Below are 27,092 nucleotides of genomic sequence, written 5' to 3' on the forward strand. Positions count from 1 at the left end.
ATTTATACTGAGGGGATGTTCAATTTTTTTCTTATACTGGAGGGCAGGATTGATGTTTTAATTGTATCTTTACTTTCACTGTACCAAAGAAATGGAGCAGCCATTCAGTGGTAATTGTTCAAGGTTGGACAAATAGAGATTTTAAGAAAAATTTGGAAATTCTGTTATTCAGGAACAATTTATTTCACCTTTGCCTTATTATTCTATGAACGATGGTTTTGGCATCCATCAAGTGATTTTGAGCACAGATTTCTAATAATTAGGAATGACACTTCTGACATACAACTGGGAGCCACAACTGCTGGAGGAGTCATTATTTTGGGATGGCCCTTGTATGGCAGGTACAGAACTCCTGGACATGTAAAATTATTCTAAACATTCAATTTACTCAGGCTCATGTCCAACCTGTTCCATGGTCTCTAGCACACGTACAGCCTGATGGTCACTTTTATCCACAACTGGAAACTGCTTTGCCATTACACATAATTCAGCCAACCCACAGACAACGTTGTGAGGAACATTATTCTTCCTGCAACTGAGTTTTGCAGTTGTATGGTGAAGAAAACCACTTCTGAGTCCCTCTTGGAGTAAATGCAAAGTGCCTTCCTAAATGAGCTTATAGGCTCAAAGCTCCAAAGGCATGATAATAAGGTGTGTGTCTTGGTCCAACCCCAGCTGGCAACCAAGTACTACACAGCCATTGTGAGTATGTGAGTGCACACCACATGCCTCCCACTCCCCTGTGGGAGAAGAATCCAAGGAAAAAAGCAAGCTCCACAGACCACTATAAGAACAGTTTAAAAATTGAAAGAAAATAAAGTATTTTTATTATTAAAAAGCGAGAGAGAAGTATGACCCAGGAGAAACAACTGACACACAATAGGATTGCTCAGACCCACTGGCTGATGTGCAGCCTATCCCTTACCAACAAATCCATGGCTCCTGCCACCTCCCATCCTTTATACAGTGAGCATGACATCCAGTGCACAGATTGTGCCTTTGGCCATTTCTGGTCACCTCTCCTGGCCCTGCTCCCTCCCAGCTTCCTTTGTGCACCTGCTCGCTGGCAGAGCACGGGAAACTGAAAACTCCTTGACTTAGGGTAAGCACAGCTTAACACACTGATGTTGGAATTGTTGCTGTCAATACTATCCTTATGCTAAACCCAAAATTAGAATCTTTGATGTTTTCTCATCTATCTTGACCAGACTGGAAGGGACAAAGCAGCTGCATCTGGGTGCAGACATTTGGGCAACATATCTACCTACAGCTTCCAGTATGTTGACTCTGGGGCTTTTTAAAAATATTGGGTTTATTTCTCATTTGGAGCATTCCCACTCCATCAGCTCTTCATTAGCTGTCCAGCTGCCATGCAGAAAACTAACTCTATCCCAGCCAAAACCAGGACACCATGCTAACTTCTGTTGTTGGCTGAAGAAAGAAAGAGTGAGAAACTAGAGAATAAAACATTTTAGTCAACAGTCAGACCTTCCTAGCAGGAATTTCCAGTGTCACTCTTTGCTCCTTTTTGCTATTTCTCTCTGCTGTTGGCCTTTATTTCTGTCAGACTGAGCTCAGGGCATCCCTGACACAGCTGCTGCTCAGGAGCTGCAGTTGTATGGGGCTCAGAAATAGCAAACAACTCCTCCCAAAACACCTACCTCATTTTTGCTCTTTTACCTTCTGCTTCTGTGGCATCTCCAGGACAATAAGGAGGGCCACTGCTTGGTGAGGGGGCAGCAGCAAAAGTAGGAATATTGTGACAGTCTTCAGGAGATGTGGCAGAAGTATTGTGAGTGACACCAGGGCATGCAGAGGAGTCGCAGATCTCAGAGCCACACTGCACCATGGACATCCTAACCCCCTTTTCAGGATGAAAAATCAGCTCCTTGAAACCACAGCCTTCACAAACCATCCACACTTCCTAGAGCAACCTCCTCCTGTGGGAATTTGTATAAGAAGTCACTTGACAGAATTAGCAGTTTAATAAATGAGCACCCACCTTCTAACAGACATTTCCATGCACACACAGGGCACACTGCTGAAACTTCTGACTTGAGCTGGTTTCCCCTTTATGTTCACCCCTATACTACTACTTTTTTTGTAGTAAGCAAATGTTATATGACTTTTTATACTTTTATACCGTATGCACTTACTCCAGTTCATTTTAACAAGTCAGAAAGCAACCGTATGACACAGCAATTATGTCTAAAACTATACTATATGTGTGTATATCTAAACACTGTATATAAACCACATATATATGCATTTACTACACTATATATGTTTACTACATGTTACACTTGTGTTATATAGACTAACATATATATAGTAATTATATATTACTAGATACTATATATATGCACACTATATATACACACATATGCTGTATATATGCACACAAACACACACATATATATGCATATATACACATTATATATATGCATACATTGTATCTGTACACACACACATATATGTGGACATACACACACTATTGAAACACTAATCTTAGAAAATTAGGATTTTAGTTACCTTGCTGAAAAAATTAGAAGTTGGAAGGGAGTAATTATGTGAAACTTAAATAATTGTCATTTTATGTTTGCTCAGCTGCGCTTATAATAAGAAAAGACAAAACTAGTGAGTAGACCCAAAGAAACACAGACAATGCAACCAGAAACCCATTCTTTGAATAATTGGACTATCCCCAGAAATCATTTGTATTGTCAGTGATAGAAAAGGTCAAGAGTTTAGGGTGAGGAAGACTCGCCTTACTTCCTCCTTTTAAGACCCCTCCCCACGAAAACGACCCCAGACTTCATTGAAGAAGTCGATCGCGCATGCTTAATAGCTATTCCAGCTAATTACCAATGGAAGAGGGGGATGGGAGGGGCTGTTATTAGGAATATGTATTTGTTTGATTCCTTTGCCCATAAATAGACTCTGTGATCACCCGTGATTTTGCGGTGACTATTGGAGGATTACCTCACGCTGCTGCCCAGCACTGAATAAACATACACTTTCTAACTTTAAATTGTTAGAGAGTCTTTTGTCCGTCACACTTGAGTATCGTTATCAGACCAATACTCTTACTTTGGTAAATCACTATATATATCTGCATACACTATGTGTGTATCTACACACACACACACACACACATATATATATATACAATAGATAAAGACATGGATCACCATGCCGGCACCGGAAGCAGCAATACAGGCACAAGGGCAGCGCTGCTGAGGCCAGGCAGGGACTGCCATCCCCGCGGGCACACAGGGACCCTGAGCTCGGCCTTTTCCCCCGCAAAACTCTCGGCGGCTGCAGAAAAGCTCCGAGCTCGCCATGACCCGGCAGCGCCTGGCAACCACAGACTGCGGGCGGCCGCTGCACGGCCACAGCCCCTCCCCGAGCCTTTCCGGGGGGTGGGATCCTCAACCCCCCGGGATCATCCTCCCCTCTATTCTCCTCATCCCCGCCTCCCCTCCATCCCCTCCTGCCCGCGCTGCCCGGCCCGCGCCCCCGCCCTGACGCAGCTCCGGGTGACGCTCTGAGGGCACTTCCAGCCGCCCGGATTGAAAAATGTGAGGAGGCTGCGCTGGCCGCAGGGCGGGAGTCGGGAGTCGGCGATGAGTCCCGGGCTGGCCTCGCTGCTCAGCCCCCTTCGGTACGGGTTAGACTCGCTCTCAGGACGAGCGGGTGGAGCTGCTCCAGTTCTGCCGTGCTCCTGCGCGCTTTTTTTTTTTTTGTTGTTTTGTTGCCCGACAGTGACGAAGAGACACGAAACGACAGAGTTGTTTAGTGCGGTGCTTTATTGAGGGCCCTGGGGTCTGAGGACTAGCGTCCAAAGTCAGAGCCTCCCTTTAGTTACATTTTCAGGGTTTAAATACACTTTTAGAAGAATTACTTCACTCTTTGGTCTTCTTGCTTCACTGCTTCTACATGGTTTTCTCAAGGTCTCTTCACTCCCTTTACATTCCTTCTAGTAATAAATTGTTACAGTTTCTTTAGATAAGTCTCATACATTATATCAGCTAGTTCTACACCAGTACACACAGAGCCAACACAGGGCCTAGTTTATAAAACAACCTTTAGCATAACTACTGCTAATGCTAAAAATTATATATATATATAAAGTTTATCTACTTGCAACAAATCTCCCCTTTTGAGCATCACTCAATTTTCTTTGCAGGGATGCTCAAATATTCACACGGTCTCCATCTTGAAATTTCACCACTTGCACTGCATTTTTGTATGGAGGAGGTGATGTCACTGGAGCATGGGTAACTGCGCTGAGCAGTCTCCTGGTGTACAGCTGCTCTTTGGTGATAACTCCTGTAAGACACTTAAAGACTCCAATAACAACTAATACAATGATTAATATCATGATAGCATATTGAATTATTGACGAGATCCATCCAGAAATTTGGAGCCCGAAGGATTGAAACAGAGCACCGACCCAATTATGTTATGCATCTTTTTTTAATTCTTTAACCTTTTCTTTTACACTTTCCAATTGAGAGATGTCATTTTTTACATCAATTGTCACATTCGGGATATGGATACAACAATGGTTAATTTTATCACTGAGATAACTACACACTTCATGCTTCTTTAGTAATAGCATATTTAATGCCATTTTATTTTGTATTGTCATTTGAGTAGTTGCCTGTAAATGCAAATTTAGATCTTTAAAACCTTTCTTGGTGGCAGCAGCTAATTTCTTAGTTTGTCCCATTAATTGATAAATTATTTCTCTGTTTCTATAAGAGGCAATTGGTGCAAACAAGGATTTTAATGCCCATCCAAATTTTACTCCACTATCAGGTTCCTGCCATTGATCTTCTTCATTTTCTACTTCTCTTTTGCTTTTTTCTACTTGAGGTTTTAATTTAGATTGTCTCTAAAAGGGACATAAGGTGGGAATTCCTAATGTGATTTGAGTGACGGGGCCATCTATTGGCATGTGAGTCGTCCATAATCCATGTCCTAGTACCCATACCAAATTTCCCGGACTTCTCACTGTAGTGGTTTTGCAATTAACATCCTTTTTGTCAATTCCTGTCATTGAGTGATTGTATCCTTTGCATTTACATCCCAATTTTAATAACATTCTTACAGGCATGAGTCCTATTTCTAATTCTGGGGTATCACAAGTATAAACCTTTGTACAACTCCAATTCTCATTTTGTTGCCGAAGTTGCCGGTGGGCGAATTGTAACATTGTCGGGCCCTTGTGTGTTTGATTAATTTTTCCTGTCTATTGGATGCACCATTTGACTGTATCGATGTAACTGTAAGTTTTTAACAAGCTTGGTTCCTAAATTGGTTTTATTTTTTTAAGGTAGTAAAACGAGTATGGTTCTCACACACCTTTTCTTTGGTTACTCTTTCTCTTTTTACCATAATTTCTATACACGGCCATATAACTGACTCTGACACCATACAATTTCCTGCCAATTTAGGATCATCGACCCAAGCATAGTATCCTGGTAACTGTTTACACTATTCTTGTGTTAACTCTTGAGACACTATGGCACATACTTTCACCCACTTGGTAACCTTTTTCGGTATAATTCGACAATTCCATGTTATATTAGCAAAGGCATTTGGCATTTCAGTTATTGGTATTACTCCCCATGGGATAGGTTTTCCTGCTGCCTGTGGTAACGGCAAGCATGCTGTAATTCTGGAAACATTTTGGACTATTCCAAAATCTCTAATTAGTCTAACTACTAAATTTTCTTGTTCTGTACCTCTTTTGAATTCTGGGAACCTGCTTTTTATATTACTTGATACTTCTCGGACCTTTCTTGACTGAATTTGTCCTTGAGCTAATGACACTGTAGTCCTTGAGTGTACCCACCAAGCATCTTTAGCTACTCAACACTAATAAGTCCCTTCATCATTTTCCTGTACATTCTGCACAACTAATGTTAGAGAATGTTCTAACTTTTTTTCAGTGTAGTGTTTATTACTTTGAGGAAGATTACTTTTCTTAAACTACCATCTAAATTCTTTAAATTTACGATCTGCCTTCACTTTGCATTTTAAAATTGCTGACTGCCCCTGTGATACTCGGAAAACTTCATGTGCTGGTTTCATTTCCTGTCCTAGGTGTGTTTTAGCAATTACTTTTCTTTTTCCATAATTTGCGAACCATTCACAAATTACAACACAAATAATTTTTCTTTTCGAACTTCCTATCTTAGCCTCAGTATCATTTAGCCATCTAATTCCATGTTGATTACCTAAAACTACGTTACTTTGTCTTTTCGGTTTTTCCCATTGGTCCAATTCTTTGTTTTGTTTCCACTAAGTTACTGAATATTTGTGTCCACACGAGCTTTCTGTGACCTAAGTACAATTAATTCTTAGAGGGGGTCCAAGTCACATGTTAACTTCGGCTTCAAAAGGAGCAACTACCACTTTGTTGACACCACTTCTCCATTTTTCTACCCTAAGTGTGATTTGTTTGTAGTCAAAACTACTTTTTATTATTACTAAGCATGTAAACACATCGGTGTCATCTATGGTTACATTTGCAATTGTCAGAGTAGTGTTTTTGGTGTGTGTATCTTTATCCCAAATTGTGACAGTGCTACCTTTGTGCTCTTTATTTCCTCCTTTTCAATGTACAGTCAATTTACTGGCTCTAATTTCCTGGTCATTTTGGATCTCGCAGGTTAGGTTCACAGTCATTCCCTCCATTGCTCCGACCAATGATTCTGAAACAGAAACCGTTATCATTCCATTAGTGGACAAGGACCTTAAGATCACTAACAAAGCAATAACTAGCAACCTGGTACAGCTCGTATCTTCATTCGCATTGGGGATACGATTTGCGCTTCCCATTGGGCCGGGACCTTCTTGACTCGTGTGTAGTGTATCCAACTGTCGATCCCTGCCACCTTGACCGCTGTAAATGTGGTCAAATCACCAGGTACGGGCCGTTCCATGTTTCTCTCAGTGGCTCTGTGGACTAATTCTTTACATATACATTGTCTCCCGGTTGTATTTCATGAACCGGATTTTCCAGAGACAGAGGCCGATTCCACTGCAAAGCTCCCCGCAAGGAGCTGAGAATTCTGTTAAGAGACATAACATAATTAAAAATCACCTGATCCCCCGATATATGTGGATCTCCTTTTAAGGTGGTAGCATGGTATGGTCTGCCATACAATATTTCATACGGACTCACTCCCACCTTTTCTCGGGGTTTAATCCTAACCCGTAACAATGCCAATGGTAAAGCCTGAGGCCACTGTAACTTAGCTTCTTGGCAGATCTTTTTAATTTGGCCTTTTAATGTCTGGTTCATTTTCTCTACCTGCCTACTAGATTGAGGTTTCCAAGGAGTATGCAAATTCCAGGTTATGTTTAGCATTCTGGCTACTTTTTGTTTTATCGTAGCAATAAAATGGGGTCCCCTATCTGAAGATAATCCTAATGGTACCCCAAACCTTGGAATGATTTCTCTCAAAAGAGTCTTTACCACTTCCTTTGCTTGATTTGTCCTGCAAGGAAATGCTTCTGGCCACCCTGAAAAAGTATAAACATAGACTAGCATATACTTATACCCTTGGGATCGTGGTAACTCTGAAAAGTCTACTTGCCAATAATTTCCTGGTTCTGGCCCTACTTGTAATTTCTTTAACTGAACTTGCTTCCTAACTACAGGATTGTTCTTTAAACACAATGGGCACATTGCATTCACTCGTTTTGCCAACGTTAACATCCGATTAGAGACTATTTCATTTCTCAAAAATTTCACCAATACATCTGCACCCCAATGACACTTGTCATGCTCCGTGACTAAAATGGTTTTCATTATGTTTTCTGGTACCACCACTTGTCCTGTGCCTGTTACATACCATCTAGTAGAATTCTTTTGTGCTTTTGGCAACATTGCCAGTTTTTCTTTGTCAGGTGCATATTGTGGCTGTTGAGTCAAATAGGGTGCCACAGCGTTTACTTTGGCTGGTATCAGGGCCATCTGAGTCTAAACCTGCCGAGCGACTTCCCGGGCAGTGAAGTCGGCTAGACGATTTCCATCGAATATTTTCCCTTCTTCCTTTCGATGTCCTCGTACATGCATTACTTCTACTCTTTCTGGCCTGTGAACTGCTTTGAGCAGAGCCAAGACTTCTTTACGATTAATTAGAGTTCCCTGTGAATTAAGCAACCTTCTTTCTTTCCACAATGCACCATGAATGTGAATTACTCCAAAGGCATATTTAGAGTCAGTCCAAATGTTCACCTTTTTCCCTGTGCTCAGAGTTAAGGCTCTAGTTAGTCCAATGATTTCAGCTTTCTGTGCTGAAGTTCCAGGGGGTAGAGCCTTTGCCTCTACTACTTGTGTAACAGTCACTACCGCGTATCCTGCGTACCTGGTACCATTTTCCATAAAGCTGGATCCATCTGTGAACAGTTCCCAGTCCACCACTTCCAGCGGCGTGTCCTTCAGATCTGGGCGGCTGGAATACACTTGTTCTATTACTTCCACACAGTCATGTGTGAGCTCCTTTCCCTTAGCTTCACTGCGGAGAAACTGCTGGATTGACATGGTTAGTTGTCTTTAATTTCACATCATCTTGTTCCCTCAGGATGGCTTGGTACTGTAACATTCTACTAGATGACAACCAATATGGCCCTTTTTGTTCTAAGACTGTCCAAACCATATGGGGAACATATACAGTCATTTTTCCCCTTAATGTCAACTTCCGAGCTTTCTATATTAGCAACACAGTAGCTGCCACAGCCTTCAAGCAGGATGGCCACCCAGAGCTCACTGGGTCTAATTGCTTTGAGAAGTACCCCACCGGCCGCTTCCAGGATCCTATTTTTTGAGTTAACACACCAATTGCCAATTGCTGTCTCTCATTCACATAGAGCTGGAAAGGTTTATTTAGGTCTGGGAGCCCTAAAGCAGGTGCTTCCTTTAGGGCCTGTTTTAAGTCTTGGAATGCTTTCTCCCAGGCAGGGGTCCACTTCAATCTCTGTTCTTTTAAGGCCTCATATAGAGGTTTTGCCATAAGTCCAAAATTTAATATCCATAATCTACACTAGCCCACCATTCCAAGAAATTATCTTAACTGTTGATGACTCCTGGGGAGTGGAATCGAACAGATTGCCTCTACTCAGTTCACGCCTAAACGGCGCTGTCCTTGGGTGAGTTCACATCCCAAGTATAGCACACTTCCACGAACCAATTGGGCTTTTTCTTTTGAGACTCGGTACCCTGCTTGTCTCAGCATGTTTAACAAAGCAATTGTCAAAAGAGTACCCTTCTCTTTCTCTTCCGTAGCAATTAATATGTCATCTACATACTGCAGGACTGCATAAGAGAAAGGAGACTCCTTTACCTGTGTCATTTTCCATTCCTCTAATTCCTTTGCGAGCTGGTTACCGAAGATGGTTGGACTATTCTTGAAACCTTGTGGGAGTCGAGTCCAGGTGAGCTGTTTCTTGCGTCCTGTAGCTGGATCATCCCATTCAAAAGCAAAATACTTCATACTCTCTTCAGCCAATGGAATGCAGAAGAAGGCATCTTTTAAGTCAATTACAGTAAACCATTTAAATTTCTTTGATACGGATGTTAACAGAGTATAAGGATTGGCAACCACCGGGTGAATGTCTTTAACTATTTCATTAATGGTTTTCAAATCCTGCACTAACCTGTACATACCATTTGGTTTCCAAACTGGAAAAATTGCTGTATTATATTCCGATTCACATTCTTTTAACAATCCTAACACTGTGAACTGAAAAATCATCGGGGCTATTCCCTGTTTAGTTTCTAATTTAATAGGGTACTGCCGTACCCTTACTGGCTTTGCCCCTTCTTTTAATTCTACTACTGCTGGGGGAGCTGCTTTCGATTTTCCAGGTATCGTTGATTCCCATACCCATGGCACAACTGCTTGTTCTATCTCAGGTGGGACAGGCTGTGGATCTACTTTGCTCATCACAAATATTTTCCCAATCTCTTCATCTGGAATTTCTAATTTCACCCGTCCATTTTCAAATATAATCTTAGCATTTAGAATAGATAACAAGTCTCTTCCAAATAAAGGTTCGGGGCAATTTGGCATGTACAAAAATCTATGGTCTAATTCTTTCTTTCCAAATTTCAAACTCATAGGTTGCAAAAAGGGTCTCTCTTCTACCTGTCCCATAGCCCCTACCACTTGGACTGTTGTGTCGCTTCAAAGGTCCCAATCGCTTATTTAAAACCGAATGTACTGCACCAGTGTCTACCCTAAATACCTGTTCTTCTCCCTCCACCTCGATCCTGACCTTCAAATCCTGATCTAGTCAGCTCTGACTCTTGATTCTGATAGCTCCCCATTATTATTATTTGGGCTTGAGCGGCATCTACTGGCGAAAGAGGGTAACTAGGAAAGTTACCATTGTTTCCGCCCCCTCCTCTCCCAAGCCCTATTCTTGTGGGGCACTCATTTTTCCAATGTCCCAGTTGTCTACAAAAAGTACACTGATTTGGATCCAAACTTCCTTGTCCAAAATTTCCATTATTTCCCGGGTAAAAGCCTCTACCTCTGCCGCCAAATCCCCCACGACCTCTGCCCCTATTTCCTTTACCTCTACCACGTTGTCCTCCTGTTTGCTGTACTAATGCCAGAATACTAGCCTGCTGACGCTTGGCTGTTTCCTTTTCCCTATTATTGTACACTTTCCATGCAGTTTCCAATAACTTTTCTAACCTCCGGGTATCCTCTCCCTCTAACTTCTGCAATTTCTTTCTGATATCATCCTGAGATTGCCCAGTAAACAATAAAGCTATTTGTAATTGCCCAGCCTCCGACTCCACATCCAGACTAGCAAACCGTCTAGCTGCCTCTTTCAGCCTTTCTAGAAAAGCCGAGGGGGACTCATTTTTCTCCTGCTTGACCGTATATAATTTAGACTAGTTCAACGTCTTAGGCATTCCGCTTCTGACCCCTTCTATTACTAATTCTTGGAACTGTTTTAATCTGCGGTACCCTTCTCCAGTATTTGGATCCCATCCCGGATCATCCTGGGGAACTACTTCATTTACTGACAACCCCATTATTTTCTGGGTCCAGATATCTTCCCTAGCTTTTTTCTTAGCAGCTCCCAACACCATTTCCTTTTCAGTGGAATTCATCAATGTATCTAGCAGGACCTGCAAATCGCTCCATCCGGATTCTGAGTTTTAACAACCATCTTTACCACCCGCGCAGTTCTTTCTGGATCTTCCCTATAACTTCCAGCCGACTGTTTCCGTATAACCAAATCACTAGGTGAAAATGATACCTTAACTATGACACGTTCCCCTTGGGTCCAACCGCTTCCCTAAGAGGGGCAATTAATTGCGGCTCCATTTGGTTCTTCCGACCCTGCTGGGTACGGGAAGCCAGCGGAGTCCTCTGAATTTCACGGGAGGCACCTGGGGAGGGGGTTTGAGGACGAAGGGCTACTGAAAGCTGAGAAACTCCCGGAGTCCGTGGAGACTCCGTAGCTTCATCTTCTTCATCCTCATCACTCCCCCCCAACTCCTTCTCGCTTAATGATGGAGCAGAGGGACCCACACGGGACAGACCAGCAACATATAGGGACATATCCTCCTCCTTTTTATCCAACTTTACCGCACAATCTACACACAATCCCTTTTTCTTACACCCCAGACATTCTTCTTTCTTATCTTGGAGCCCAATCATCAATATCTCACATTCTTTCAACCATTCCGGTTGTCTCCCTAAGTAATAAAACAAATCCAAGTATGGCATTTCATCCCATTTTTCATTATCTTTCAAATATTGCATTAGAGGAGTTATTTTTCCTTTGTCAATTGTCCCATTTAATGGCCACTCAGGCCCCCCTTCCGACCCATAAAGTGGCCACCAATGATTACAATAGTCAATCAATTTCCCTTTGATCAAACCTTCTTCAGAGAACCCCCCTTTCTTCCATTTCTTTAACAGACACCCCAAGCGAGTATTCTCCGAAACCTTCCCATTAGATTGTACCAACGCCTGGAAAGTTTTCAGCGGCATCATTCCCAAACAGAATAGACAGGAAAAGAAAGAAGAACTATGCAGATAGAAAGATAAACCAGCCAACCAACCAACTTGTCACCCTCCGACGCCGTGGGGGAACAAGTGCCGGACCAGCGAAGCTTTCGCCGCATCTTACAGCCGGCGCCTGGGCTTTACCCAAGACGTCTTTAGCCCAACCCAGCGGAGCCGATGCTTCGTCTTACAGGCAGGCACCCAGTACCAGAGAATAAAGCACCTTCGGGCTTACCTCCTGCAGTTGTCCGACAGGTGCGGGGTCGGGCACGAAATGATGACTCCCCGACAATCACTTGGTGCCGGCGTGGAATGGATCAGGACGCGAACCGCCCCAGCTACCTTCGGAGTCCTGCCATGGTCGCCAGAAAACTGTTGCCCGACAGTAAAGAAGAGACACGAAACAACAGAGTTGTTTAGTGCGGTGCTTTATTGAGGGCCCTGGGGTCTGAGGACTAGCGTCCAAAGTCAGAGCCTCCCTTTAGTTGCATTTTCAGGGTTTAAATACACTTTGAGAAGAATTACTTCACTCTTTGATCTTCTTGCTGCACTACTCCTACATGGTTTTCTCAAGGTTTCTTCAATCCCTTTACATTCCTTCTAGTAATAAATTGTTACAGTTTCTTTAGATAAGTCTCATACATTATATCAGCAAGTTCTACACAAGTACACACAGAGTCTGCCAACACAGGGCCTAGTTTATAAAACAACCCTTAGCGTAACTACTGCTAATGCAAAGTTAATATATATATATATATATAAAGTTTATCAACTTGCAACAGTTTGTTTTTTTTTAACCTAACTGCTCTTAAATCTGTGCTCAAAGTGCGCTCTTCCAGCGTCCTGGTTTACGGCAGGAGCAGGGCAGTCAGTCCCCTGTGCTCGGCACTGTGAGGCTGCAGCTCCAGCGCTGTGTCCAGTTCTGCGCCCCCGAGTTGAGGAAGGACACGGAGGGGCTGGAAGGTGTCCGGAGAAGGGCAGCAGAGCTGGGGAAGGGTGTGGAGTACAAGTCCTGTGCGGAGTGCCTGTGGGAGCTGCGTTTGTTTCGTGTGGAGAAAAGGAGGCTCAAGGGTGACCTTATCGCTCTGGAAGCACGTGAAAGGAGGCTGTGGCCAGCTGGGGATCGGCCTCTTCTCGCAGGCAACGAGCGACAGGACACGGCGTCAAACTGTGCCAGGCTTTGGTGGGACAGTTGTAGGAATTCCTCCACAGGAAAGGCGATTCTATGGAATGGACTGCTGTCATGAATGAGTGTGTCAAGCTTGCTTGAACAGCAGCGTGATGGTGGAGTCCGTGTCCCTGGAGGTGTTTAAGGAAAGGCTGGATGTAGCACTTAGTGCTATGGCCCAGCTTACAGCGTGGTGTTTGGTCATAAGTTGGACTTGATATGGTCTCGCAGGTCTTTTGCAGCCTAATTGATTCTGTTATTCTGGAAGCTAATTGCTTGCTATGTTTGTGAAAATTCCACCTCTCTGTGGTTGATCCCTATTAAAGTGATGGAATAATGCAGCTTCTTCCCCAGACACAGTGAAGTCATGACTGTGGTGCCCTATGACTTAAGCTAAACTTCTCTTGTGGTTTGTGAGCAGTGGAATAGAAGCAGAAGGAAGCAGCAGTTTCTATTAATATGTTTTGGTAATGTTTGTAGGGGAAGAGACTTTTATTAGTTACAATTCAGTCATTTCTGCCCATCCCACAAATGAGGTAAAACCTCTGTAGAGGGCAGAAGCTGGCATTTTATTGCTGAGTTAATTCTGCTTACTTCATATTCCCCCTTCATGCCCCTGTGGAGCAATGGCATTAATATTCCAGTTTGATTTTTATTCTGCATGCACAGTCTGAAGAGAGCCATACTTTTATCTCAGAATAGGTTTTCCAGTTCTTGTGCTATGATATGGGGAGATGAGTTGCAGGTGCATGGGTAGGCTCAGAATGAGGAGCTCAGGAGCTGATGTGTGGCTGAAGTGCTGTAAGCAGTACTTGTGTGCCTGTGGTAGTGTGGCCTTTTATCCAGTGAACTGAAATGAGAAATTTCTCAAGTTCTGTTGCTTTTGGATCCTGGGGGTTTGAAGTGTCCAAATATCAAGAAGGGCAAAACAGCAGCTTGGAATAACCACTGACCCATTCAATGATGAAACAGCTTATTTCAAAGACTGTGGCTGCTCTTATGCATTTCTGGAGTCTAACATAATCTTTTTTTACTCCTTTTTTTTCAATGTACAGGTCTACTTGTGTATTCTGAGCCTTTGCAAAATCGTTGTAGCACTTAGAAAATACCCTAATACCCTTGGATCCTGCATTTTCTTCTGCTGCTGAGGTACTGAAGGGTTGTGATTTCCAGTAGAGTCACCATAAAGCTAAGCTCAAACATTGCTAGAAACCACAGTCTACAATCTTTGGTGGCACAGAGAGTGCCAGACACCAGCAAGGCAGGTCGTCACACACAGCAGATGTAGGTCTTGCTGGTCACATTGCTAAAAATAAGCATAGAAACTAATTCTGAAGACATTTATCATAGTATATTTGAGTAGGAACCGTGGGGAAAAAAATGAAAGTGAGAAAAAGACTCCTTACAGCCAAGAATGTTTGCACAAGTTTTGTGAAAATACTTGCTTTAACTTTTTTGTCTACGTGTCAAATTTCAATGGGAACACTTCCATGTTCTTTGGGAGGTGACTGAGTGCATCAGTTGATCCTTGTAAGATGTTGCTGTGATGAAGGTGGTTAGGAATATATGACTGCATGTATAGCTCTGGTACAAGAAAAAGATAAATTGGTAGAAACAGTCACTTGCATCCTTCTCTCTGTTCCTCTGCAAGGACAGAAGCACCTTTGGGAAGCTGAGCATGAGCAAACCTACATGTGGAACTTCAGAAAGAAAAGTCAGCTGTATTGGGAAGAGGTATGGATAGCTTTCATTCTCTGCACTGTAAATTCAAACAAAAAGGGTTCTACATAACTTTAGGAGTTTCTTTCTTGACAGATTTTCATTAGAGGGAATGATGGATCTGAGGCAAGCAGACTTTCAGGCCTGCCTTCCTCTGGTCCTTGATCACTAAACAATAGTGCTGCAGAGCTGGAATTGCTTGGGCAGCTGTTTCATTTTCTCCTTTTGGCAATGATGTGCACTGCAGACCTTAAGAGTATCTCAGTACATTTTCCTGTTTAAGGAAGAATGACATCTGCAGTATACTCTGCATTAGTTTCTTGCCTGTAAGATACAAACCTTCCAAAAATCTATAATCTTTGTGCTTAACTCGTGACTTTGTGTTGTGGGTATCTTCTTTCATAGGACCCCAGTGTTGCAGGGGTCATCTCCTTTCAAACATTCCCTAAATATTGTAGTGTTTGTTAACAGTCACCACCATACTTTTTTTCTTCATCTTTGGGGTATTTTTCTGCTCTCTGCAAGTTTATTGCTTTCAATATGTTATGGGTTATGTTTTGACTAGCTCCTCTCCCTACCCCCCACCATGGAGCTGCCGGCCCCTCCCCCAGGCTGTTTTATCTAGATGGGTGTTTTTCTGCTTTTGGGGCTTTTTGCTGCTGCTTTGGCTGCTGCTTTAGCTGTGCCCCCCCCCTCCACTGCTTCAGCTGCTTTCCCCCCCGGCTGCCTAAACTGCCCCTCTCCCTCTCCCCCCTCCTCATCCCTAAGATTAGCACCGACTCCAGAGGAAACGGATCTGAACTTCGGAGACCACCTCTGGAAGTCTGCCAAAGAAGCTCTGCTGCCCTTCCTGGCGAAGATCTGCCAAGTTCATCTCATCTGGGTCTGTGCTGGAAAGTGTTTCTTTTGTATTTTGTTAATAAAAAGTTTTTTTCCACTTTCCCCTGAAGAAAATTCTTTCTGAGCTTGGTGAAGGAAGGAATTGTAAGGGGGGGGGAGGGGGCCCTTTGGAGGTCTTTTTCCCCAAATTTGTCCTAAACTTGGACAAATTATTTTGGTGACCCATACGGGGAAAACAGAAAAAGTGGAAAAAACTTTATTCTAATAATATTTTGTTTTCAACTGTTGGTATTGGTATGTCAATTGAATCCAGAATGTCTTTTGTTGTGGGAGCCTGCCTGTATGGGTGGTCCTTAGGTTTCTTTGAAGTGTTAATACTGTTGTGGTCGTTGGGCTTGTTTACTCATCCGAAGATAGCTCCAGTGCTGTCTTTAATACGAAGTTTTTGTATTAAAAGGGTATTAACAAAAATACTCATCGGACTAGGCTTGGTGATAGTGGCATACCGGAGATTTATAAGAATGTTAGAATCTGCTTCAGGAACATATAAATCATGGCTTGTGTTATTTCTTAGAGGAGAAGCAGGAAAAGAGGATTTTCTGCCTTTATTTCCTTTCCTCTCCTCTGAATCAGTTACATCTATATTAGAAAATATTCAGATCTCCCTGAATATTAAGGACATTATCTTTCTATCAGTTAATTTGGTAAGTCTTTGTTGCACCATTTGCAGTTTATACAAAATTAAGGCCGAGATTTCTAAAGGGGCTGGGACGACTCCTGATTTGGGAGTCAAGCTGGGTAGGAGGAATCTTGAGTGGAATGGCAAATGGGAGAAAATGGGCCAGATTTTAAAGGAGTTTTCTGACCCCATAATTTGGGAATTCCCATCAGAACAGATTCAAAATCCGATTGAGGTTGCAAGGTACTTAAAGGGGAAGTGTCAGGATGGTTCTAAAGAGAAAAGGATTATTGCAGTGAGCTGGGCCCTGGCACATGCATATCGCACCCTGCTAGGCACGATAGAGCAGGAGACAGAGGAGAGGGAACAGGGAGATAAATTATCCCCTATCCCAGTGACTCAAGTTGCAGCCAACCCCCTAGGCCGAAACCCAGCAGCTAAACTGGAGAAAAAGCCCCAACCAATGGCTGTGGCTACTAGTACGAGAAGTGGAAAGTGCACCAAGAAGACTGATAGGCTAGTGGAAGATGATGATGATGCTGGAGAGGGACCCTCAAAGCCTCCTGATGTAAAATCAGGAGTTAAAACAACTAATGGAAGAGCAGAGACTAATAATGAATCCCTTTCCCTAAAGGATCTTCGTGGTTTAAGAAAAGATTACACCCGGAGACCTGATGAATCTATTATCAGCTGGCTGGTTCGTCTCTGGGATGCGGCAGGTGAGGCCACGGTTTTGGATGGCTCTGAAGCGAGACATTTGGGGTCTCTGTCTCATGATCCTGTTATCGACCAAGGTGTGATGAGGGGAGATAACCCTCAAAGCCTTTGGGCACGGGTCCTGGATAGCGTGGCACAAAGATATCTGTGTGCAGATGACTTATATGTGCAGCAGACCCGATGGAAAACTATAGAGCAGGGGGTCCAACGCCTCAGGGAAATGGCAGTAGCAGAAAAACACCCACCTACATAAAACACCCTGGGGCAGGGGCCGGCAGCTCCATGGTGGGGGGTAGGGAGAGGAGCTAGTCAAAACATGACCCATAGCACAATAAAATGAAGATAGTATTAATCTAGGATGCAGTAATCCCTTTGTTGCACATGTGCAATTGTGGCTTCCAGGTTGATAATGTTTTTCCCATCACTTTAAGGGGAAACTTTCAAGTATCACTTTGTATAACAAATGCAAAAAAAGCCCCCATAAATGTAGCAATTGTTGCGACTGAAACATGAAGAGAGTTCTTCTTTGTAGTTATTTTTGACAAGATGTGTGTTTGTCTGTCCTTAGAGCGAGTGGGCTGGAGGGTCCCGCAGCAGCCTGTACGGGGTGTTCGGGGCAGGAAAGATAAAGGACCCCAGGCCCCTTCATGCCAAGGCATCCATCCAACAATGTATCAAGAGGCTTTGTGAGGTAACATGAACTTATTCTGCATGTGTGTTAGGAGGTATAAAATCTAATCAAAATGTTTTTTCTCTTGGGTTCAACTCTTAGTTGTACTTAGTGACTTGTATTTCATGTTTCTTTTGTACAGTTTCTCATTGAGAATGGTTATCCCCACAAGGTTTCCTTGCAATTGCTACAATCTCCCATCATTTAAGGACTTTTTAAAGATCTTCACCTTTATCTATAAATTCTTTTGCCCTTCTTATGAATTGGCTGGCTCAAAATATGAAGAGGAAGTTCCAAGAGTTTTGAAAGACCTTGGGCAAGATGATTATTGTTAGTCTGCTGGGCTGAATAGATATGCTGAGGCTAGAAATGTAAAAACAAAGAATTCTGCCTTGGCAGTTGCAGAGAATGGATAGGATTCTTTATTTAGGTAAGACTCTGAAAGTACAAGCTTGTGATTGTTTTGTTTCACTTTTATTTAGCTGTAGGTTGAATCTGATTTTTTCAGTGTCTACTGTGCATTCTAAATTTGCACTTGCACAACTATTAGCTTTTGGAATCTTGCTTTGTAATGTAAAAACTAATTGGTTATTTGTATAAAACTTTGAAAGACAAGACAGAATTGTCTTTTACAGACCTTTCTGTTCATTCTGTTAGAATCCAAGAATTAAAATTTCCAGAATTTTATATCAAGTTAATTTAGTTGAAAAAGTTTTCCTGCTATTTTTCTCATTCTGCTTTTAAAGCAGAATGTGGAAATAACAAGATAGACTGTTGAGGTGAAAAGAGCATGAAGTATGAGTGATTTTTCTTGCTGAGTTTATTCAGTGTTTTAAATCATTGACCCCAAGGCTTTCCAAGAAAGAAAATCATCTGCCTGATGATAATTGGGAATTTTCAGTCTTTTTTTTTTTTTTTAAAGGCATATTTTACTCCTATAGATTTGAACCCATCATGGCATGCAAGTGCCAGGGCTCCTTAAACATAGGTGCAAATCTTTTGTTCACTTCTCAGCATTTTAATAACATTTTGGTTTCATCTGTACCATTTGAAACTGCTGACAAAGCTGGAAGTGTTGAGATGGATGGCACACTGCTACACCAAGAGTGTAATTCTGGATTGAGTGAGTAATTTGAACAAGTCACTTGAAGTTTTGGGAGTTCTGGAGCATCTGGACAACACTCTTGATCACATGGTTTAGTTGCAGGCAGTCCTGTGAGGAGCAGGGAGTTGGATTTGTTGATCCTTAGGGGTCCCTTTCAAACCAAGGTATTCTCTGAATCACTTAAAGGAGAAACCCATGAGAATTGAATAAAACAGTGCTGTAAGAGCTCAAACTTATTTCCTTTGAAATACAGTATAAAGCACAATTGAGTTTGTTCTTCTATGCCTTCATCTAAGTCTAAAAATGTGCTGCTTTATTTTGAGAATGTGCTGGTTTGTTTTCAGCAGAGCTATTAAAAATGTTGTCTTTGGCCTTCTAGGTCCCCCTTTCCTCTGACAAAAAGCTCCATGTACAATGTGGATGCACCACACACCTGGCCTCAAATTTTGGGAGCTTTGGATTGGTTAATTGGTTGTGTCAAGGTAACATTTGTCTTCAGAGAAATATTTCTACTTTCCAGGCTGGAATGTTAGTTTCAGTACAGATCTAGCCACTCTTTTCTACAAATCTCCTTGTCTAACATATATGTAAAGATAAAGGTGGATGTTCTTAGCTGTCATTTGGGAGCTGACCCTTAGTCTTTTGTTTCAGTAACTTTTAAAGTGATTTTTTCACATTATAGTGTGATAATGTTTTTCTTCCAACGTATGCACTGGATAAATTAATGTATAAAAAAAGGTGGGGAAATGCTGGCTTCTAAATACATTAAATGTGAGAAATTAATGGATATAATCACTGAATAGAACATGTGTCTTCAGTGCAAATGTTGTGACATCTGCCATTCTCTACTAAATTTGAAATCTAAGGATGGAATTTTCAATTGAAATTATTCAATTGTCCTGTGATTCTGATACAGAGTGACAAGTTTTGTGTTGAGGTGGTGTGTTTTTATTTAATTTTGATTTTGCTTTGTTTGTTTGGGTTGTTTAGTGGTGGTAACTGTTGTTGCTGCCAGCTCAGGTCTGAGCAAAATTTGGAATCTGTGGCAGAAGTTCTCCACTGCTGAGCTGAGCACCCATGAAAATCCTGTCACTTTTTGCTGAAAAGACACAAGACAATTTGGCAGTGTTGACACCTCTTTACCTGTGTGTTTAGTCAGCTCATAGGCTCATTCCAACCTGCTTGCTGAAATCCTAATCCAGTGTTACTCTGCTTCTTATCATGAGACCAATATGAAAACTAATGGATATCTTCACATCTGCTCTGTGTGTGCACCTCTGCTTCTCAGCTGTACAATTCCATGAGGGAAAAGGCACCAGCCTTGGATGCCAGGCAGAGCTGGGGAGAAGAGACTGATGATGGAATTGTCCATCATGAGGTACAATTAGAATCAGAATTACTGCTGTGCTGGAACAACACAATTTAAATACAGCTTAGATTGTTGTGTCATGTGTTTATAGATTGTATTCCCTTTTATATTCACAGCACTTTCTAGGAAGTAGAGTAGCATTATATAAAAAGCCTGATCAGCTATTTCCTGAGCAGGCATCACGGCCAGTCTATTGATGAAGGCTGGGTATTAAACAGAAATAACTTGTTCTCCAGGTGTCTACTGTGTCAGTTCTCCTTTGTGGAGAAAGGGAATCATTATGCTCCTTATTATTTTAGTAGAGTTTCTGGTATATTGTGCTTTAGCATGTGAGACTTCTGAGGTTGACAGCAGTGCAGTGTAAAGTCAGTGACTTAATTCTCTAGACAGTGGCTTCTGCCAAGATCTACTCAGGTTCCTAAGTAAAGATTGGTTGTAGCACCTTATTTCTGAGCTTTCAAATAGGGTGGCAATGTAATTCAGGTTCTTAGAAATCCAACAGCTTGCTTTTTTTTCTTTTACCATAGATTATTAGTACTAGTCAGATTTAACTCAGTGTTAACTCACAACAGGTGTTTGGAAGGGGTCGCATTATAGCTAAAACATTTAATTAGAAAATTGCCAAAATCAAGTGAAATCGTAATTTTGGACTAAGGTCACAACCTGATGGTTGGCAAGTAAAAATGCTTTTAGACTATGTTCTTCCACACCAATACTTATGTATATATATTGATAGAGAATTCCCAATACTGGTGTAATTGCTTCTGAAACATCTGTAACTTAGTGTCCAGCAAATTCTTTCTGGGTAACCTTTCTTTAATTCCAGATTAGTTCTTTGACAGCTGCAGATCTGAATTTTAATGGTCATATTTACTGAAGGGTGCATTAAACAGATCTCCAGTTTCCATAAACTAGCCTGAGAGAATCATATACATCAAGATGAAAAATTCTTAAATATTGTACCTACAATCCTTGTGAAATATCCCAGAAAAATACAGCATTTCCAGACATTTCATAATGTGAATTCTAGGTTCCTCCTTCTGCCTGAATAGAATCTGTTGACATTCTATGTTCAAAGGGAGGAAAAGAGTTGAATTTTGCATAAGTACAATCAAAGCAGTGAAAGAGATTTGTGATGTCTCTTCAATTCAGCTGATTGAGTAGCTTTAGACTATCTAGTTATTTTACAGGCCTTGGAATTGTTGAAGTAAAATATTTGTAAATTGTTTTTAGCTTTTCATGGATTACTGTCACAAGTGCTATGATCTTTTCATGAAAGGGAGAGAGACCTTTGAGGAGGTGGATGCTGAAGTGCAGTCAAAATGAAGTAAGTTTTCAAGTTTTAATTAAGTCTTCAATTGTGTTCCTGGTTTCTTTTCTCCTAGTATCAGTTTGTTCAGTTTACAAGGGAATCTGAAATTCCTAAGTACCTTTCAGTTACTTCAACCTAATGCTCTCTTCTTTTATCTGTATTTTAGTAGTACAGATGGCTAGGTCATGATCTGCTATCAGCTCTAGCTGTGTCACCTGGTTTTTAATGGCTTTGTCACAGAAGACCAGTATACAACTCTTCAGATGCCAACTCCACCTATGCAGTGACTCTTGTTTTTGTCTGGCAAAGTTAACAATTTTAAAAAAGAAAAATCTTTTCAGAGGATGCACACCTGATAAGAAACTTGAGCTTTTGAAAGCTCTGAAAAGTCTGCAAGAGTTCCAAACTCTGTTATGAATGTTCTTGTGTATGATTTGGCATGCACCCATGTTTGTCTTCAGGGAGGTGAAAAATTATTAGGATTTTTGACTCCCTCATCTCACCACCTACAGAAATACAAACAGAATGTGTGAACAAGGAAGAAAAACATTTCTTGCTTTTTCTGCTCTCCTATGAAAAGTTAGACTAAGGGCCCTTTGCAAACTGGAGCCATCCATTGGAGAGGAAAGAAGCTAAGATGCTGTTATTGGATATTAGGAAAAAATAAACATCCCATTGTTTGGCAAAGGCCAAGGGAAGTTAGGAAAAGATGTCTCAAGTAGCAAGGAAATATATGGATAAGAAAGAGGTTGTTGAATAGGTTTGATGTGTTGTAGCATCACATGGTGGTCCTGACTGATAGACACTCCTGTGCTGTGGGCTGTATGAGAGTTTAGGAACCCTTACCTCTTGGCAGTGACCTTGAGGACTGGGAAACCCATTTCTCTTCTTATTTGTTTTGGGGTTTTTGCCTGGTTGCATTTTAATGAAAGGTTTTTCTGGCAAGTTTCTTGGTTGTTTTTAGTTATTTCTTTAGAGGGAAATAATTGTCCAGATAATGGGTATTTACTGTGCTGAAGCTAAAATTCAGATAGTCCAAATAAGTGGAAATATTAAGTGAGATTAATTTGTAAGCCCACTCTCTCCTGCTCTCCCACGGAGAAGTTATTTAATATAGATGAAGTCCGGATGGAAAGTTTAGAAGCTGAAAACAAAAGACTTCAAGAAGAGATTGCAAGAGTAGAAAGAGAAAAGGAAAGTGAGCCGGTTAGTAAGTGAGGTCTGTTTTTATAGTGGAGTTGAATTTTATATGATTGACCATTTCTGAATGAAGATACTTATGATACATAACAAATGGAAGTTTTCAGTGCTTTGAGATTTTAGTTAGGCTGGGTTTTTACAGGCTCTATACCATTACAGAGCAAGGCTTTTTCTGTGGAGTCTTCATTCACTATTTGTTTGATAATGTGCATCTATTTCCAGGTAATAAGGTCTTGTGTTGACTGAAATATTAATAACATGCTTGAACCACTTTTTTGAAATCTGAATTTCAACATTGTTTTCCAAATGTGTTGGTATGACATGTGGGATTCAGTGTTAATAATATATGTGATAGAAAATATTTGGCTTGAAAAGCCAGATTCTGCTTTTAATGCATCGTGAGTTTAAAAATGGGTTAGTGACTGTGCAGGTAGCAAATTGATGCTCCTGCCAACTGTGCAAAATGTGCTGGGTTTATTCCTGCCTTTCCATGCTCCAGTTTTATCTGCCATCTGTATATTATTGGAGTTGAGTTGTGAACTACCTGTAGTAAGAATTGTCTTAATGCAGGGTCAGATGCAAATAAGAGACTTAATGCTGAAATTTAAAAATCTTTTCAGACTTCCTTGCTGTTAATTTAGAGGTGTTTGACTTGACTCAGCTGTCAGAGAGATAAAAAATGATTCAGTTCTTTACTTTTATATTTGTGCTATTGCTACTGACCAATTAGTGAACTGTCTTGTATGGGAAGTGAAGTCATTGTTTTATCTTTATCTAAGAGTGGTTGTTCTTTTCCCCCATTTCCTAGGATTGCAGAGTAACACTGCGGAATGTGAAAGCGGCTCTTGAAGGAGACATCCAGAAATTCCAGGCTTATTTGGGCAGTACGGAGTCTCACACAGCCACGCTTGATCAAAAACTGGGGAGTCTTAATGAAGAAGTTGAGACTGCAGGTAAGGAGGCCTTGATCAGTCAGGACAGATCTTTTTTTTGTCTAATAGCTTGTTATACACTAGAGTAATGAAATGGTAATGCTATATAGTAATTGTGACTTAGTGATGAAATCCAGAGGTGAGGTTTCTGTCTGTGGGCTGGTATTTGATGTCCAATTCACAGATGTTTTGTGAACTTAGAAACGGAAGTGGAAGCTGCGCGTCAGGAGAATGCCCGGCTCCGGCACATCCTGGATAACCAAAAGTACTCAGCTGTGGATATTGAGAGAATAAAACAGGAGAGAAATGAGCTGCAGCAAACCATTAACAGGATGACGAAGGACCTGGAAGCAGCAGAAGAACAACAGCTGTGGAATGAAGAGCTAAAATATGCTAGGCATAAAGAGGCGGTATGTGGAAACCCACTGTACTCGGGGATGGCTGTCAGCTTTCATCATGCAAGCTTAAAATTGGAGTCTTGATCATTTCTTCCCTAAATAATCTAACAATACCATCCATGGATCTAAGCAGGCAAAAGTGACAAAAATGGCCTCTGTTTACAATAGCTCTGAAATATGTTTTTCCCCCCTCGCTGCCTTTTTCTGTTTTGTGATTAATGGAACTGTATTCTTTTTCTGCATCATAAGAGATGTGGCTGGAATATGAAGCACTGTCAGCTCTCACTGCTCTAGCATTAAGAGCTTTGATAACATTAGCATGCCATTGCTTTGATAACACAAGAAATTTCAGGCTAATGTTAGTATTTCAGAGCAAGGAAGTAAGGCAGAACCAGTGAATTGGAATCAATACCTCTGCATGCATTTAGGGCCAGATTAGTTCTTCATGTAGAAGTTGTAATATCTTTCAAGGGCTGAGTTCAATCCCTTCAAACAGAATGAAAAGTTATGGTCATATCACTGCTGAGATTTAAAAGCTTCTGCTTTGCCAATTGGAGAACTAAAGCAAAAAGTTTTGAATATGTGATAGGGTTACCCTTTATCAAGCACTTGTATTAACTTGAATTGTCACGTGCAAGTATGAAGCACATAAAACTGGACAAAAACCTGGGGTGCTTTAATGTTTGCATGTAAATAGCACTCATTAATTAGAAATGAGAGCATTTAATAAACTCTGTTTGGAGGCATGCTCAAGTTAATTTGCAATAAGAATGTGGCTGTGTGGTGTTTCCTGTCAAAACTAATGAGAGAAGCCATACTGACATGATGGCTGATCATTGCTTTAATATTATTTCCCAGCATGTTTTTGGTTACCTCTCAGCTAATTCTCAAAAACTTGGGGCAGGAAAAATTATGGCAGATGAATATGGAAAACCACAGGTGAAAACTGTTGAGTGTCAGCCATAGACACTGAGAAACCTGGCTGAGCAAACTCTGAAAGAATCATAAAACAGGACCTAATGCAGCAAACATTACATACAGCTCTGGAATACTGTGGTGTAACAAGCAGTCTTGGCTCTAGAGAGCAACTCAGGAGCTTGTTTGAAGTGCTGTATGAATACTCCTTGTAAAGCTTTTCACTTTTATCTCTTCTATGATTTCTGCCCTTTTCTCTTCTGAGCAGATTGAAAAGCAACTGGCAGAATATCACAAACTGGCTCGAAAACTGAAATTAATTCCAGTGACTGCTGAGAACTCCAAAGGACACAACTTTGAGATTTGGTTTAATCCTGAGGCAGGACCAAATTGCCTAATGAAATACAGAACTCAGATCAAAGTAAGTAGAGTCAGCACTGAAGGCTTTAGTTACCACTCACAGAAAAGATGTGTTCCTTTGGAAATACTGGAAAGGTCTCTCAAATCTCACCATGAAACATCGTTGAAAAGCCTGTATGATGAGTCACTGTGATGACATTGTATTGTATGAAAGATTTGGTGTTGGGGAATACAGTAGCCTGAAAAAATAGAAGGAAAAGATGTCCTGGGGTACATCTTGGTTCATATAATGTCAGCTCTTCTTGTATGCATATTTCAGATTCCCCTCATGGAGATCATGAGTGAGACTGAGAAAGAAATTGTTAAAGCTATTGAACAGAAAATGTCTTTGGAAGATACTTTGAAAGAGGTGTGTTGGTTAATGAAGATAAGGACTAAGATACCAACCCTCAAACCTTATCTGCTGCTTTCATTCAACCTTTTGCACAGGTGAAGTGTGGTATGCTGGATTGGTGTTTTGGATTGGTTGGGGTTTTTCTGAGGACAAGCAGAGCGGGAGAAGCTGTGAGAAAACTGCTTTAATTGGAACGTAAAAGTTTTTCTAAGAACTGGGATCTTTGTTGGTTGAATTAGTGTGTTCCCTGAATTAAAGTTTATGTAGCCTACATATATTTGACCATAAACATTGGGAGGACTTGTTTTTAATAAATTGCTCATTCCAGTTGATTGTGTGGCTTGCCATCACTGACAAATTGTCACCAAGCAGATTTTTGGCAATATTGGGTTTGGGATGGATAGAAAGAAGGAGAATTTGATTTCCTCAGTCTTCTACCTTTACCTCAGTTTTTATTGCTAAGCATGAAGTTATGTGGTATGGAATGTCTTCTTGGTCAGCTGACCTGGCTCTGCACCTTCCCAGTTCCTTGCTCATCCCCGTCCTACTCAGTGAGGGTATAGAAAGCCTTGGAATGCTGTGCTAGCACTACTCAGCAGCAGCCAAAACATTGGTGTGTTCCCAGCACTGTATTAGCCCTTATCCAAAGCAAAGCATAACACAGACTGCTCTGAAGAGAGACTGTGCCATCCCAGCCTAACCTAGTTTCATTGCTTTATTTTTCAGATTTACCAGGTGTAGTTTGTGATGGCACAGGTTTATCTGTTGGAATTTGTTTTGAACTGTATTTCCTTGGTGATGTTTTCATCCTAGGTGAACATAATGCTGAAGGACAAGAAACGCGGTGTGAAAATGCTGACAGAAGAAGTTGAAGAGCTGGATGATCTTTACCAGCAGAAGGTGAAGGTAGAACTCCTTACAGCTTGATGCCAAATAACCTTAATGATACTGTTATCCTTAATCTCTGTATTTATAGATAAGTTTTTGGGTTGCATTTTTTCTTTGGGCTTCTGCCTTTGCCTTCTTCGCTTCCTCTTACAGGATTTTTGCAGACTTTTCTGAAAAGTGATTTGGCTGCTGCCTTAACTGAATCAGTTTTCACTTTCTTGGAAGAGAATCTGGCATGATGCTGTAGCAGGTTGTGTAAATCATAAATTGCTGCTTCCAGTAATAAAAGCAGCAACAGTCATCTGACCTCAGGATGTCTCCAAGCATGTGCTTGAAGGAGATTTTAGGATTAACAGAATCTGCCTCGTCTCATCAA

The 27,092-nt window shown here is 41.3% G+C and overlaps 1 protein-coding gene and 1 long non-coding RNA gene across 4 annotated transcripts; both read left to right on the plus strand.

Moving 5' to 3' along the window:
- The first annotated feature begins 3,613 nt into the window (after nucleotides 1–3,613).
- LOC306814801 lies at nucleotides 3,614–14,953 on the plus strand. The gene is made up of 3 exons (XR_013777247.1): nucleotides 3,614–3,664; nucleotides 14,274–14,506; nucleotides 14,870–14,953. It is a non-coding gene; the product is annotated as an uncharacterized lncRNA (long non-coding RNA).
- Nucleotides 14,954–18,953: 4,000 nt separating this feature from the next.
- Nucleotides 18,954–27,092, plus strand: LOC306814798 (kinetochore protein NDC80 homolog). Of its 3 annotated transcripts, none has more exons than XM_079331229.1 (8): nucleotides 18,954–19,112; nucleotides 19,328–20,326; nucleotides 21,551–21,644; nucleotides 23,638–23,782; nucleotides 23,963–24,171; nucleotides 25,343–25,495; nucleotides 25,754–25,843; nucleotides 26,642–27,092. In XM_079331229.1, the coding sequence occupies exons 3-8, from the start codon at nucleotides 21,621–21,623 to the stop codon at nucleotides 26,753–26,755; spliced, it is 735 nt and encodes a 244-aa protein (XP_079187355.1). In that variant the 5' UTR covers nucleotides 18,954–19,112; nucleotides 19,328–20,326; nucleotides 21,551–21,620; the 3' UTR covers nucleotides 26,756–27,092. The 3 variants fall into 3 exon arrangements, with proteins under 3 accessions (XP_079187355.1, XP_079187356.1, XP_079187357.1); XM_079331230.1 differs by lacking the exon at nucleotides 18,954–19,112 and having other exon boundaries at nucleotides 19,212–19,430; nucleotides 20,237–20,326; XM_079331231.1 differs by lacking the exon at nucleotides 18,954–19,112 and having other exon boundaries at nucleotides 19,213–20,326; nucleotides 25,754–25,923; nucleotides 26,642–26,754.

Source organism: Erithacus rubecula (assembly GCF_903797595.1).
Source record: "Erithacus rubecula genome assembly, contig: SUPER_Z_unloc_2, whole genome shotgun sequence".
Taxonomy (NCBI): domain Eukaryota; kingdom Metazoa; phylum Chordata; class Aves; order Passeriformes; family Muscicapidae; genus Erithacus; species Erithacus rubecula.

Excerpts from the sequence above, each read along its gene's own strand:
- LOC306814798 (XM_079331229.1), top strand. The coding sequence starts at position 21,621 with ATGCTGAAGTGCAGTCAAAATGAA. Across the intron at positions 24,172-25,342 it reads ATGCTAGGCATAAAGAGGCG|ATTGAAAAGCAACTGGCAGA; the intron begins GTATGTGGAAAC and ends TCTTCTGAGCAG. Across the intron at positions 25,844-26,641 it reads TGGAAGATACTTTGAAAGAG|GTGAACATAATGCTGAAGGA; the intron begins GTGTGTTGGTTA and ends TTTTCATCCTAG.